Below are 15,981 nucleotides of genomic sequence, written 5' to 3'. Positions count from 1 at the left end.
AGTGATTAATGGTAGTAGGAAATTACCTAATCTGAAGAAATAAGGCCCTATATTTATAATGGAAATATAGAGCAAACTTATTTTGTTTTGTTATTTCTCTCATTCAAATTTTCTTTGTATGAACCGGTACTATCCTATCTCTTATGGGAGTTTTCACACAAAAAAAGTAGGCAGCAAGTCTGCTAGATTTTAAAAAGTAATCCACGAAATCAGTTTAAAAACAATTGATCGACTACCAGACTGTCTTCTTGTAAACTATGTTAGACCAAATTGATTGATATTTTCTCTAGTATAAATGTTCCTAAACTGCTGGGATGAAATCAACAAATAGCATTTCCTCTTGTGTTGAAGTTAGAGATAATTGTTTAAAATTTTATTCAACCCAGAAACCAGAGTATATTTTTCTAAAGTTTTAAGTCCTGCTGAATCCAAATCCGATGTCAAAATATGCCTATCAAATCTAGTTTTTGTTATACAATACATCACTTAATAAATATGTCATATTTGAGACGTTATAACAGCGCGAAATCACCGATATTTATGAAACTTGTTAGCTGGTCAGAAAGACATATCTATTAGCTTCGAAATAAAGGTTTAACCTATGATTTACATTTCGCTTTATTCTAACATTTTTCTTAATTTTTTCCACAAAATGCTTTTTGAAATGTATATCTTTTTGCTGAGATATCGTGTGTTGAATATTTTGTAGTAAAATGAAGGCAAATATATTTCAAAGCTGGAGCAAGATATTATCAGGATCTAAAACTTTATTGCGGTCAGAACTGTACAAAATCAGAAAAACGGATTTAGACGAATGAAACGCATGCGTATGAAAGAAATTAGATTCAAATATCTTGGGAACCTGAGTCACGCGGAGCTACGTCTAGATAACAGTGTTTCTGATTATCGTATGATAATACATTCATAGAGCAGCATATAAAGTAGCGTACAGCGGGCTCGATAGCGGCCTATGTTTATTTCTTCCGATCCTCCTTTCAACCTTAACTAAAGCTTTATTTTGAAGCCCATATTTAAAACTTTCAAATAACATTACAAATCTTGTACAAATGTATATGGCTAAAAACTGGGGGACTTTTTCAAAATTTAGGCTGAGATATCTCGAAAACCTGATGTGATAAAGGTGTCTTCGCGCTGTTTTTAACCTCTAGAATAAGACGAAAAGTTTAGTTAAACTTTAGGCTGAGATATCTTGAAAGCCTCATGTGATGAAGAAATTCCTAAGACACATTCGTGCTTAGCGCAGCTCAATCCTTTAGAAAAGCATACTTTAAATTGATTTATAGAGTTCATGGTAAATATTTTGAAATACTTCAAAATATTTTTTAATTATTTTTTTAACCATATTCTTGTTCATCTTGTCTTTTATAAAAATACTGTACATTTATTTTTGTATGTTTAATTCTAAAAGAGAAATAATAATTATATATAGACGTTTTTAACGATTTCTTTTTCCTTATAATTTGGTTTTTCAAATATATATGTATATTTTTTTAAATATTTTTTATATATTATTAATATTCATATAATATTAATATTATGTGTGTTTTTTTGTAATAAATATATATTTTTTTGTCTTTATAGGAATTTTTGTATGATTTTTTGTTTGTTTAGTTTAATATTAATAAAACATTTTCACTTAACACTGCATTTTAGTTTTATAATAATATTTTTGGAATTTAGTTTTGAGGTGCCTGTGTTTTTAATAAAAATTACATTTTTTTAAAAAAGTTTTTTTTTTGTACATTTAAAGTCCTTGATGAATTTTTCTGTTTATATAGTTTTTGTCATAAGATCTTTGAGAGTTACGAAAAATTTTTGAAAATTTGCAAAGTAAAGGGAAAGTTATTTTATTATTTATTAATATTGTTGCAAAAATGGCAAAAATAGTCTCACCACTGTTTATTGAAAGAAGATTTTGTTAGAATTTAAATTTTATTGAATGTTTAGTTTTGTTTTAAGTTAATATTGTACTGTAAGCAGGTCCCTATACAACAAAAAAGTTGTTTCAAAAATCATTATTTTTGAAAGAAGTTTCTGTTGAAAGGGAGAAACATTAATTTTTTTCAAAATGATAAAACTAAAAAAATATTTAATTGCTATTTTTATTAAAATAATTCTTTAGTTGTAGCATTTTCTGTCTTTTCATCTAAATGCAAACGAAATTTTCTTTTTAACATTTCGTTTGCATTTAGAGGAAAAAGTCCTTTATATTTCACTCTTTTTGAAAAGAAAAAAAATCGAAAACGTTATGAAAACAATTTTCAATATTCTTTTCGTAACGCATTTCAGAATGAATTCTATTTGTTTTAAAAATTCTGTATAAAAAATACTTAGTTTTCAGTGAAAACTTTTCACATTAAATAAATTTTATAGAATTTTTTTTAAAGAATTTAAGTACTACTACAAGGGTGATCGACTCGATTTTTCAACCGGTTTTAAAACCGGGTTTTTCTGCTTTACCAGTGTCGGTTTTTTCTTAATGTTGATTTTTCGCATATCGAATAACCCGGTTTTTTCACTTTTTAAAACCCGGTTTCGAATACTTTTATTTGCTTTGTATTCAAAGATTATTTAAATGAAATTTTTAAGTAAATAATAATACAGCCCGTCTAAATTTTAAAAATATTCGAGTCGAGGAACTAGAGTACATTTTCTACAGCTCTTTTGGTTAAACTTTTTTGATTTTCCTAATTAATTAAAAAAATTTATTTGTAAAATTGATAACTGTTTGATAAAATTTAGCAATCTTAAGATTATATTCCAATTACAATAATTAATTTACGGCTGAAATTTTATGGAAGAGTTGGAATGCCTATGCAAATTTCCTAAACAGGGCTTTTAAAATAAGCCAGGATTACATAGTACCTTATGTTTAACAGAAGTATCCCACTTTTTTCCTAATTTTTTTATATTAAAGAAATAATGTAAATCAGACGACTAGATCTAAAGTTATAATCTTTTAAATTGTTAAAAATCACTTCGGGCCATGTTTTATTAATCAAATTTAAACATAAACATTAAGTCTTTCAAATTAAAATATATTTTTTTTAATTATAATGAAAAACCGGTTAACCGGTTTTTTTCTGAATTTGAAAAATATCAACCGGTTTTTTTTAAATGTCAACTATTCGAACTATTCGAAAACCGGTTTTTGGAAAATGTTGAATAATCGATCACCCTAGTTTGTAGCCATATTTGAGAAAAGCTGAACTAATTTTGACATTAATGTAAAAACGACAACTATTTCTGTTTCTGTTCAACTTTTCTCGATTTTGCAAATTTTCAAGATCCTTTCATTATTTCATATTTTTCTGTCTTTGTTTTCTACTTTTCCTTAATGCGCCTGCGCGTTTTGCAATTTAAAATAATTGATTTTGTTAAAAAAAAAAAAAAATATTCTTCAAATATAAATAATTATATGTTATATACTTCTATGTACATATATATTTTTGCAAGTCAAAATAGTTATTTTTTCTTTACTGTTTGTCAAGTATTTTCGTTTAGTTTTTTTTTTTTTTTTTTTGTTTACAAAAAAGGCACAATGATTTTTTTGTTTCTTTGTTTTTTTTATATATATAAATGTGGAAAATTCTGTAAAATGCAGTGATTTTTAGTTTTGTTTTCTTTTTTTTTTTTGCATAAAAATTCAGTCTATTTTATTATAAAAAATATATGTTTATATATATATTTTTGTATATTTGTTTACCATATTTTTAAGTTTTGTATTAATTTGAGATTCATACAGCATAAAAAACCAAGGAATATTTGTCGTTTTATAGTTTAAAAAAACCAAATGTATATTAAAACAAAAGAAAAGATTTGTCATTATTTTAATTACACTTACTATATAGTTATAAAAAATATTTATATTTTCTTTCAATTATCTGTAAATATTTTCCATGTTTATATAAATATAAGTTTTGTAAAATATGTATATATATATATTTCTGTTCTCTTTTACTTTTTTCATATATATATATATATATATATATATATATATATATATATATATATATATATATATATATATATATATATATATGTATTATTGTTTGAATTTACTATTATAATAGTTACTTTATTAAGTATAATACATACAGTTCCATATACATACACCTTTGTTATTAATTAATATATAATTTTGTTGCAACGCGTTTAAAAATCTCTATGAAATTATATTTAAACTTATTAAAAAAAGTGAACTAAAGTCTTAAAATTGTAAACAAAGTAAAATACATATATGTAATAATTGTTTTTTTTTATAATAAACACTTACTTATAGTTTATTTTTTCTATAGGGTGTGTATTTGTTTTTAATGAATGGAAACCATATTTTTATATTTAATGTTTCGATAAATTTAATGGTACATCTGGAAATAAAAATAAGAAATACAAAAAATAAGTTAAGACATTTTGAAGTTTTGTTTATCTACAATTATTAATTGATTAAATCATAGACTAGAGGATACTCTAGAAAATAAGCCACTCTAGAGTCAATGTTATAAGCGAGCATATAGTAAAAACTATATTACAGCCTTTAGTTACTATAGTCAAAACTATAGGCCAAACTATCGGCCAGACTTTAGTCCGGACTAAAGACCAGATTTTTTTCAATACTATAGGCTAGACTTTAGTTAAGACTATAAGCCAAACTTCAGCCAAAACTACAGGGAAGACTACAGTCAAACCTAGAGGCTAGACTAAAGAATAGAATAGAACAATAGTCAACACTATAGTCTGGTCTATAGTCAAGTCTATAGTATAGTCAATTTTCAAGACTATAGTTTAGTCTATAGCGAAGACAATAGTCTAGTAAACTAAAATCCAGTCTATGTAGTACAGTCTTGTCTTTAGTCTAGCTTATAGTCAGGAATATGATCTAGTCTACAGTCATAATCTGAACAAAAGTCAGGACTATAGTCTACAGTCCTGACTATAGTCTTTAGTCAGGACTACAATCTATAGTGAGACTATAGTCCGGAATATAGTCTATACTGTAATCGAGTCAAAAGTTTGGAATATAATCTAGTCCACAGTGAAATATATAAACTAAAGTCCAGACTATAGACTATAGTCCAGACTAAATAATATATTCCAGACTATATTTCAAACTATAGACTAGACTATACTATTAAAAGGACTATACACTAGACTATAGACTAGACTATAGACTAGACTATAGACTAGACTATAGACTAGACAATAGACTAGACTATAGACTAAACTATAGACAAGACTATAGACTAGACTATAGACTAGACTATAGACTAGACTGTAGACTAGACTATAGACTAGACTATAGACTAGACTATAGACTAGACTATAGACTAGACTATAGACTAGACTAGACTATAGGCTAGACTATAGACTAGACTATAGACTAGACTATAGGCTAGACTATAGACTAGACTATAGACTAGACTATAGGCTAGACTATAGACTAGACTATAGACTAGACTATAGACTAGACTATAGACTAGACTATAGGCTAGACTATAGACTAGACTATAGACTAGACTATAGACTAGACTATAGACTAGACTATAGACTAGACTATAGACTAGACTATAGACTAGACTATAGACTAGACTATAGACTAGACTACAGACTAGACTATAGACTAGACTATAGACTAGACTATAGACTAGACTATAGACTAGACTATAGACTAGACTATAGACTAGACTATAGGCTAGACTATAGACTAGACTATAGACTAGACTATAGACTAGACTATAGACTAGACTATAGACTAGACTATAGGCTAGACTATAGACTAGACTATAGACTAGACTATAGACTAGACTATAGACTAGACTATAGACTAGACTATAGACTAGACTATAGACTAGACTATAGACTAGACTATAGACTAGACTATAGACTAGACTATAGACTAGACTATAGACTAGACTATAGACTAGACTATAGACTAGACTATAGACTAGACTATAGACTAGACTATAGACTAGACTATAGACTAGACTATAGACTAGACTATAGACTAGACTATAGACTAGACTATAGACTAGACTATAGACTAGACTATAGACTAGACTATAGACTAGACTATAGACTAGACTATAGACTAGACTATAGAACTAGACTAGACTAACTATAGACTAGACTATAGACTAGACTATAGACTAGACTATAGACTAGACTATAGACTAGACTATAGACTAGACTATAGACTAGACTATAGACTAGACTATAGACTAGACTATAGACTAGACTATAGACTAGACTATAGACTAGACTATAGACTAGACTATAGACTAGACTATAGACTAGACTATAGACTAGACTATAGACTAGACTATAGACTAGACTATAGACTAGACTATAGACTAGACTATAGACTAGACTATAGACTAGACTATAGACTAGACTATAGACTAGTAGACTAGACTATAGACTAGACTATAGACTAGACTATAGACTAGACTATAGACTAGACTATAGACTAGACTATAGACTAGACTATAGACTAGACTATAGATCTACTAGACTAGACTATAGACTAGACTATAGACTAGACTATAGACTAGACTAGACTAGACTAGACTATAGACTAGACTATAGACTAGACTATAGACTAGACTATAGACTAGACTATAGACTAGACTATAGACTAGACTAGACTAGACTATAGACTGACTATAGACTAGACTATGACTAGACTATAGACTAGACTATAGACTAGACTATAGACTAGACTATAGACTAGACTATAGACTAGACTATAGACTAGACTATAGACTAGACTATAGGACTAGACTATAGACTAGGACTTAAGACTAAACTATGACTAGACTATAGACTAGACTATAGACTAGACTATAGACTAGACTATAGACTAGACTATAGACTATAGACTATAGACTAGACTATAGACTAGACTATAGACTAGACTATAAGACTATAGACTAGACTAGAGACTAGACTATAGACTAGAACTTATAGACTAGACTATAGACTAAGACTATAGACTAGACTATAGACTAGACCTATAGACATGACTAATAGACTAGACTATAGACTAGACATAGCGACTAGAACTATAGACTAGACTATCACCTAGACTATAGACTAGAAACTAGAGACTTAGACTATAGACTAAGGACTATAGACTAGACTATAGACTAAGCTATAGAACTAGACTAATAGAACCTAGACTATAGACAGACCTTATAGACTGAACTAGAGACTAGACTATAGACTAGACTATAGACTAGACTATAGAACTAGACTATAGGACTAGACTATAGACACTAGACTATTAGACTAGAACTATAGACTAGACTATAGACTAGACTATATACTAGACTATATAGACTAGACTATAGACTAGACTTAACTAGACATAGACTAGACTATAGACTAGACTATAGACTAGACTATAGACTAGACTATAGACTAGACTATAGACTGACTATAGACTAGACTATAGACCTAGACTATAGACTAGACTATAGACTAGACTATAGACTAGACTATGACTAGACGATAGACTAGACTATAGACTAGACATAGACTAGACTATAGACTAGACTATAGACTAGACTATAGACTAGACTATAGACTAGACTATAGACTAGACTATAGACTAGACTAGACTAGACTTAGACTAGACTATAGACTAGACTATAGACAAGGACTATAGACTAGACTATAGACTAGACTATAGACTAGACTATAGACTAGACTATAGACTAGACTATAGACTAGACTATAGACTAGACTAGAGACTAGACTAGACTATATAGACAGACTATAGGAATACTATAGACAGATATAGAGACTATAATACTAGACTAGACCTAGACTCAGAATAGACTAGACTAAGCTAGACATAGGACTAGACATAGACTAACTAAGACTAGACTATAGACTAGACTTAGACTAGACTATAGACTAGACCTAGACTATAGACTAGACTATAGAAGTGACAGACTTGATACTATCGACTAGACTAAGACTATAATAGAACTATAGACTAGACTAGAAGACTATAGCTATACTATAGACTAGACTATAGACTAGTCTATCTATATATATATGGTATATAGACATATACCCACCATCAAACCGTATGCCGTAAAAGGAATGCTCCCATATAAACAACCGGGGTGATATGACTCATCAAATGAACAGAAGAGGACCTTATGTGACCGTTTTTATACAATTTTTCATAATTTTTTTTATACCGATTTTGGTTCATATAAAACATGTTTACAGCGAATATTACTTCCCGGCCATTTCCATTTACATTCCTATAAACGTTTCTTACTTACATATATCGAATTTAATCTCTATACTCGTACTTTTAAGCCAGTAATTAGCGTTAAAGTAATTTTCTGAAGAGGACCTTATATGGGGGGAGGGTCAATTATGGACCTACCCACACAAAATTTCACAGAAAGATTTTGGCTCGCAAGGAACTAATGTGTGTCGAATTTCTTCGCTATACTTGTATTTTTAAGATTGTAATTAGCGTTAAAGCCATTTTCTGAAAGGGACCTTATTAGGGGGGTAGGGTCAATTAGTATTTTTAAGCGTTAAAGTCATTTTCTGAAGGGGACATTTAAAATAATGTTAAAAATATTAAGATTTTAAAATATCATTGAAAAACTAATGTTATGCGAAAATATTCACATGCATACGACGTATAATAAGCAGAGTAAGTATTTTTTGCACTCGTTAATATTATCTTATTTATTTCTCTCGTTATACAGCTCATTTTCACGAGAATTATTTTTAAACTCGCGAGAAGAGCTTTATTTCAACTCTTAATTTTTCATGTTCACTTCATGAGCGATATCTATGTGGTTTGATTTTTTAATCCATCTCACGAGAGATATCAAAATGAATAGAATTTGAGTAAAACTCAAAAATGTGCATGTGTGTAAGGTCGTAAAAAAAACGAAAAAAGATGAGCGTGTGTGTGTGCATGCTTGAGCGAAGAAATAAGTTTTTGACTTTATATACAATATTATAAAACTCCCGATAAATTCATTTGTACTCGTTTCATAGAAGAAATGTATTTTCCGCTCTATAAATTTAAATATTTCTCGTGAGATTTATATTTAAACTCAAGAGAAAAAAAGATATATGCACAATAAAGTAAATAATTTATTTTGCTCGAATTAATATCTCTCTAGATAGAAATCAATTTGAACGCTCTCCTTACTCTGATAATAAGTGCGATATTTATGGTGTCCTTTAATAATGGTAAGGATAAGCTAAGGGCCAATTTCCTGGGCTGTATACATAGTCAAAACTGTAAACTACATTGTAGCACATATTCACCTATTTACACAATTTCTCTTTGGTTTATTTCAACTCACCTGAACTTTGTTCATCCTTATTGCTAATGGTATACATAGAATTTCCAGAAGATCCAGTCACTGACGCTCCACCCCCAACTCCACTTCTACCTCCTCCCTCCGTTCCCGTTGATGAAGATGACAACGTTGAAATTGTATTGGCGCTGGAGGAGTAATGGTTCTTCGATAATGATTTAGAAGAAAGATCAGTTGTATCAGTCATTTGTGATGATGATGCTGCAGACAATGCCGCCGCTGCGGCTGATACAGGGACTAAACCTGCTGCTGCTGCTGTTTGCATTGTCGTCACTGGATGTTGTATGCCATGTAAACTACTATTTGCCATGGGATTAAACATAGAATTAGGATGTGATAATGCATTCGATGGATGATGAGGAGAAGTAGCTGTGCTACCGAAACCAGCGGCAGCAGCAGCTGCGGCTGCTAATGCAGCTGCATTGCCTACACCATTATATTGAAAACCATGATATGGTGGCGACAAACGAGCAGCAGCTCCAGCGGCAGCAGCTGCCGACAACATGGCAGGATGTCGGGATTGCATTAGAGCTGCTGGATTTGCAGCAGCTGCTGCAGCACTTTGATAGTGTTGTATCCACATTTGTGGATGACGCATTGCCGCCAAAGTCGAGATGTATGGATGGTAATACGGTGATCCCACAACTGCTGGAATGTATGAAGCAGCAGCTGCTGCAGCAGCTGCAGCGGCCGCTGAAGCATTTGCCGAAGAAGGCGACATTGCAGATGATGGGTGGTTTGATGGAGCAGCACTTGAAGAATGTGGACTGTTACCACCGTTGGGTGGCTGTGCATATAAATACGAATATGGATGTATTGGAGATCCTGCCAAACTGGGATTACCTGGTGAGCCTCTTTGCATTAAATGCTGCGGCTGTTGGTGCTGCTGATGTGTTGTGGTCGTATTTACTGGTGTTCTTCTTTCATTCGTCATCTGGTCTTCACTGCGACTGTCGATGGTCGTTGTTGGCGAGGAGCAATTGCTGCTATTATGATTTTGAGTGGCTGATGTGGGTGAAGCGAATTGTCGTCGTATTGAAGCAGTCTTTTTTGGTACAGTTCGAGGTGTAGTTTCTCGTGGCGATGCCGTAGTTGAACGTTGTGGCGATAAATCTCCCTTTTGTGTGTTTGGAATGTTATGTGTTGTACTCAAGGCAGATGCCGATGTTGGCGTAGTAGCCCTAAATGCCGACGGATGATGTCGTGGTGAACGCGAACTCGTCGTAGACGTTGTGGGCGCATTTGCTGATGAGGCATTAGGCGAGAGGGCGCTAGGTCCTGAAAGTGGCGGTACATAATGTGGAGACATCATATATGGTGAATAATATGTTTGTGGCTGATGGTGATAGTGTTGCTGCTGCTGTAAATGATGGGCCTGATGTTGATGATGTTGAACGTGATGGTTTGAAGATGAAGCAACAGTATCTGTACCCACCCCACCATTGCCGCCAGCGTATCTCATTTTGTTAAAAGCATTATGAGCAGTATCAGGTGTTGATCTAGGAGATCGACGGCCACTATAATCAGCATAGCCTCCACTATTAACTGGACTTCTTGACTGAGTTTCACGCATAGGAGAGCTATAGGGAGGTGATCGTTTCGATTTAGTGGCTGAATTTGAGGGCGATTTACCACCACCGCCACCCATATTGTGGCCATCTGGAGATTTTGGTGAATTATTTAAATGCGAATTCGAAGGAAATGATGCAGAATGATAAGGAGAATAAGCCATTGCACTGCTGGTGATAGTTGCAGGCGAGTCTGTAGATTTTTTAGCAGCTGGTGTTGATGATGATGATGAAGATGATGTAGCTAAACCGCCTCCCAAAAGAGAATGTATGCTATATGAACTATATAGTTTAGTGGGAGCCGTGGAAGAAGTCGTGCTTGTAGCTGATTTTGGTGTATTTACGTTGTGCGCATTAAAACTCATCGATTTATTGCTGGCCGTTGAAGTCGATGACGATGAGGCAATATTTGAATTGTTTCCAGCCATGGATGTATTTATGGTATTGCTGTTGCCTTTGGCACGACTACGTTTACCGCCTGCAGCTCCAGTTACATTATCCTCCAACGAAACTTTTTCAAATTCTCGCAATATACGCTTACGTGGCGATACATGTTGTTGATGATATTCGACTAGACGCGAAGCAGCTGTGTTAGGTGGTGGTGAAACTTTGGAATTTAGATTTTTAGCTCCTCCAGATGTCAAAGCAGTACTTAAATTTGAAGTAGAAGATGATGACGATGTTATGGGTGTTGCAGCTGTAGTTATCGATGTTTGTTGATTAGATGTCTTAAATAGATGTGCAGTTGCTGCTAGGCGTGTTGTTGAAGCATCCATTAATTTTTGTACGATGGTTGTGAGCTTGGCTCGTGTTTTATAATTTTCATGCTTTTTAAGTCTTTTTTCTTCATCTCCTGTTTTCGATTTAGCCCCTTCTGCAGGCGTACCAGTATCAAGCTGCTGTTGTTTCTCAGCCAAATCGTTATTCATCGAGACGTTGCCGTTCAAAGCTGTTGAATTCTTTATTTGATTCAACGGCTTCGGCTTCTCCTCCGCATCATCATTATAGTCACTGGTATTCATTTTCTCAACTTCATCGTTTTCTTTTATTGCCTCTGAATTCTGAATATTGGCCTCATTTTCAGTCGATTTGCAAGGCGATGAGAGTTTTGTCATTTCGACATCAACATCCTTTACAGTTTCAACAGACGATTCTTCATTTTCAGTTTTGATAATTGCTTTATTATCAGAACTTTTGTCAAATTCTTCCTTGGCGCCATTATTTTTATTTTCGCCGTCGTCAATTTCATGTTTAACATCCTCAGTACTTGATTTAATACACTTAGCATCTCCGCCCTTATCCACCTTCTCATTCTTTTTCTCGTCTGCTGCCTTCTCTGCCGTCTTATCAATGTTTTCTTTTAATGCCACCTCTTTTTTATTCGGAATAGTAGATTTATCTACTTGTTGTTGTGAGTGTGGCTGTTGCAGAATCTGTTTTTTACTATTTAAAACAAATATTAAGCCATTCTCGAGTGTTTTCGTCGTATCATAGGGTTTTCTACGTTTTCTGTGCGACAACAAAAGAGCCTGTGTTGTAAGTTTATGATATGCGGGCCTACGATAAAATAGCGTCAATTCTTTTGACACATTTTTTCGTGGCGCCGCTTGTTTCCAACAATGATCTCTTTGCCATGGTGACGATTGCAACGAGCTGTTATCATCAGAAACTATGGGAAAATAAACACAAAGAGAATAACCTTAGTGCGTTAGTGCTATTTTCTTATTATTTTTGTAATAATACTTACAACTTAAAGAGTTGGAGCATTCATTCTTTGGATATGATGCACCACCAACTATGGCTGCTGGAGATGATGCCAAAGGTGATGGTATTGCTGCAGCAGATGTAGATGCTGTAGCTGATGGTGTTACGGTAGATGATGTTGCTGCCAATGGCATGCGAAAAAATTTGCGAGGAACTGAAACCCATCCTCCTTTTTCACCATCTTTGGATCGTGCTAGCTCCAAAATAAATTTACCATCTGAAATAGAGTTTATTTTTCATTTATTTATTTATTTTTTTTTTTTTTTTTTGCTGTTAAACAAAATGTTTTATATTTTAGAAACATTTTTAGGGAGATTTGGATTGCTTTATCTATATGTATTCTGTTTACAAAATTAGTAAGGACATATTTATGTAGGATGATTACAAATGAATAATATCATAGGTTAAGTGTAAAAAGTGTTGTTTTATAAAAAAATTCAAACATATAGAAACCAAACACTAGAAAAACAAAACTTATATAATGAAAGAGCAGAACAGGTCGATTTTCCATCTAGAAGTTTCACCGAATCAATTCCCTAAATAATGAAATTTAAGATAATCTGAATACACATATAAATCCCAGTTGAATGGATTACTAATTTAAACATATAGAAACCAAACACTAGAAAAACAAAACTTATATAATGAAAGAGCAGAGAGGAATAGAAACAGGTCGATACCCAAGGGGTTTCCATCTAGAAGTTTCACCGAATCAATTCCCTAAAGAATGAAATTTAAGAGAATCTGAATACACGTATAAATCCCAGTTGAATGGATTACTAAATTCTCTGCTAAAACCTACTAGATTGCGAGGGATAAGTTCCGCAATTTCATCCAGTTCGCCAAGGAATCTATTTTCTAAACAATTCAACCTGAAATTCGGTATTTTAGAAGGATGCAAAGTATATGCTCAATTCTCAGTTTAGTTTAGTTTCAAAAAAGCCTGAGAGGTGATACAACTCCCCATTGGCGTCCCCCTGATGTCTCTTCTCCTAAAGCAATGATCCCCTAGTTTTAAGTTTATAATTCTAGACTATTCACTTCACCGGGAAGTCCAGAAACCCGAGCTATACAAACGAATCCCTAATCGCCCCAATCTTTATATATTTAAAGCTCTCTCCATATCAAAAAAAATGTGACAAAAGTTTCTTCTCATTATTGGACTTAAAAATAAAATCTTACCTTTAAAGAACTGTAAACGTCCACCAACACCACCACCCGACACAGGATTTTTATGATTATTGGCATTAGACGTTTGATGATTATGTGATATCGGAGGCCTGCCAATATCAGAGCGATTAGAATGGGAAAGGTTGCTATTGTTATGTAATTTATGGTGAGCAGTATTAGAATTGTTGCTACTACTGTTGGCGGAAGCAGATAAATTAATAACGGAGGACAAAGCTGCTGAAGGCGACAAAGTAGATGATGATGACGATGATGTATTACTATTAGAATTTATGGTATAATCAATAATACCCGTATCCATGGCAGAGGACATGGTGCTCCTACAGCTGCTCGTTTTGTAAGGTTTTTGAAAATGCGCAGTTGTTGCTGGTGTAGCTGTTGTGGTCTGAGTGCCAGTAGCATTAGCCAATAATCCATTGTTTATCGTTTGATTTGGAGATTTGCTGGAGGACAAGGAGGAGGAGGATGAGGTTGTAGAAGTAGAGGATGCTGAGGATGTAGGAGCAGCAGCTAAACGTTTGTGATTAGTGGCATTCACAGCAGCAGCTGCTGCTGCTATAGCCACTAATTGTGCATGGGCAGCCGCAGCAGCCGTTGTCACGTTGGCGGCTAGCACAGATGTATCAGAAACAGTGGATGATGGGCAGGAGGATGAAGTCGACGAAATAGATGTTGATAAATTACTATTTGATGAGGAGGAGGAGGAGCTGGAGCTATTAGTAACTGTTGGCAGCTGATGAAAATTAGCAGCAGCTGTCAATAAGGTGGCTGTGGCAGTAGCAACAGCAGCGGCTGCGGCAGCATTGGTGCCATTTAAACCATTTTTTAAAAGAATTTTTGCCGCCTCAGCAATAATTAAATCGCTGTTTTTGTTGTTGTTGTCGTTGTTATTATTGCTATTACCCAAAGAGGAATCTTTTAAGGTCTCCCCTAACGAATGTGTAGTTGTTGTTTTACTATCATTAGTGTTGTTGGTTTTATTTGTTTTCGTATTGTTGATATTATTAGTTGTTGTTGTACGCTCATCTGTCATTGCTGATAGCGTATGGTATTTATTGTTATTGACAATGAGTGCATTTTGCTGCTGTTGTTGTAATTCTTGTTGCTGCTGCTGTTGTTGTGCAACATTTTGTAGAATTTTATTTTTCAATGTTTTTGCTTTACGTTTCTCTACAAAGTTTTGTTGCGACTGCTGCGGCAAGGAAGATGATTGCGTTGGAAGCTGTTGCTTTTCTTTTGAATTTGGAGAAGACGTCGTAGAGTTGCTGCTGTTAGTGGTTTCGTTTTGCAAAATTTTCATGACATCGTCAGTAATAGTTTACACATGTGACAGCAGATAAATAATTTAATACAAATGATTTTAACAACAAAATCCTTCGAAATACAACAAAAACCCAACACTCTCTACTCTACACAACAAACGCATGTGAGAAGAGTTTTGTTTTTTTTCAGCTCTTCTCATAAGATTTTTTTATTTTTCACTTTTGTAGAATTGGCAACTTTGTTTTATTAAAAAGAATTCTACTATTTCTTTTGCAATAATTTTATTTATGTTTTGTACATATACTATGCATATGTATGTTCATATATATTTTTTTTATTTAATTAAAATGTCTTGTATTTTCCTTTTTGTATTTTTATTTTTCTTTTTTGCATCTATTTGTATTGCAATTTTTCTTTTATCTCTCTCTCTTTTTATTTTTACTCTTTGGCAATTTTTTGTTCATTTTCTGCTATTATGCTTTTAAAAATCTTTCGAGGAAAACCACACTGTAATTTTTTTCAAAATAGACTTTAAACACTTGTTTAGTAATTTCTTACATATATAAATACATTTTTATAATTATATTGGAATGTAAGTAAAAATTAAAACTTATTGAAACTTAAGGATTATAATTTTTTTTTTTTATTGCAATTTATTTTATTTCTTAATTTTTTTTCGTCGTATATTTTCCCCCACTTGTATTCACACACTAGTAGTCTGTCTATTCAGAAGAGTTAACATTTTTAGCAACCGCCTTGAATGTTGATTTTCATTGAGTGCACTGTTGTTGTTAATATTCTGTTATTGAAAA

The 15,981-nt window shown here is 32.9% G+C and overlaps 1 protein-coding gene across 1 annotated transcript; it reads right to left on the bottom strand.

Moving 5' to 3' along the window:
* Positions 1–4,337: 4,337 nt before the first annotated feature.
* Positions 4,338–15,484, bottom strand: LOC119605912 (protein hairless). The gene is made up of 4 exons (XM_037959261.1): positions 13,901–15,484; positions 12,702–12,935; positions 9,372–12,623; positions 4,338–4,391 (listed from the first exon to the last, which is right to left on the bottom strand). The coding sequence occupies exons 1-4, from the start codon at positions 15,204–15,206 to the stop codon at positions 4,363–4,365; spliced, it is 4,821 nt and encodes a 1,606-aa protein (XP_037815189.1). The 5' UTR covers positions 15,207–15,484; the 3' UTR covers positions 4,338–4,362.
* Positions 15,485–15,981: the final 497 nt, after the last annotated feature.

The sequence above is a fragment of the Lucilia sericata genome, unplaced genomic scaffold, assembly GCF_015586225.1.
Source record: "Lucilia sericata isolate MDLA Ls3-8-SP2 unplaced genomic scaffold, ASM1558622v1 Contig000532F_arrow, whole genome shotgun sequence".
NCBI lineage: Eukaryota > Metazoa > Arthropoda > Insecta > Diptera > Calliphoridae > Lucilia > Lucilia sericata.
This window is presented reverse-complemented; position numbering and strand designations above follow the sequence as displayed.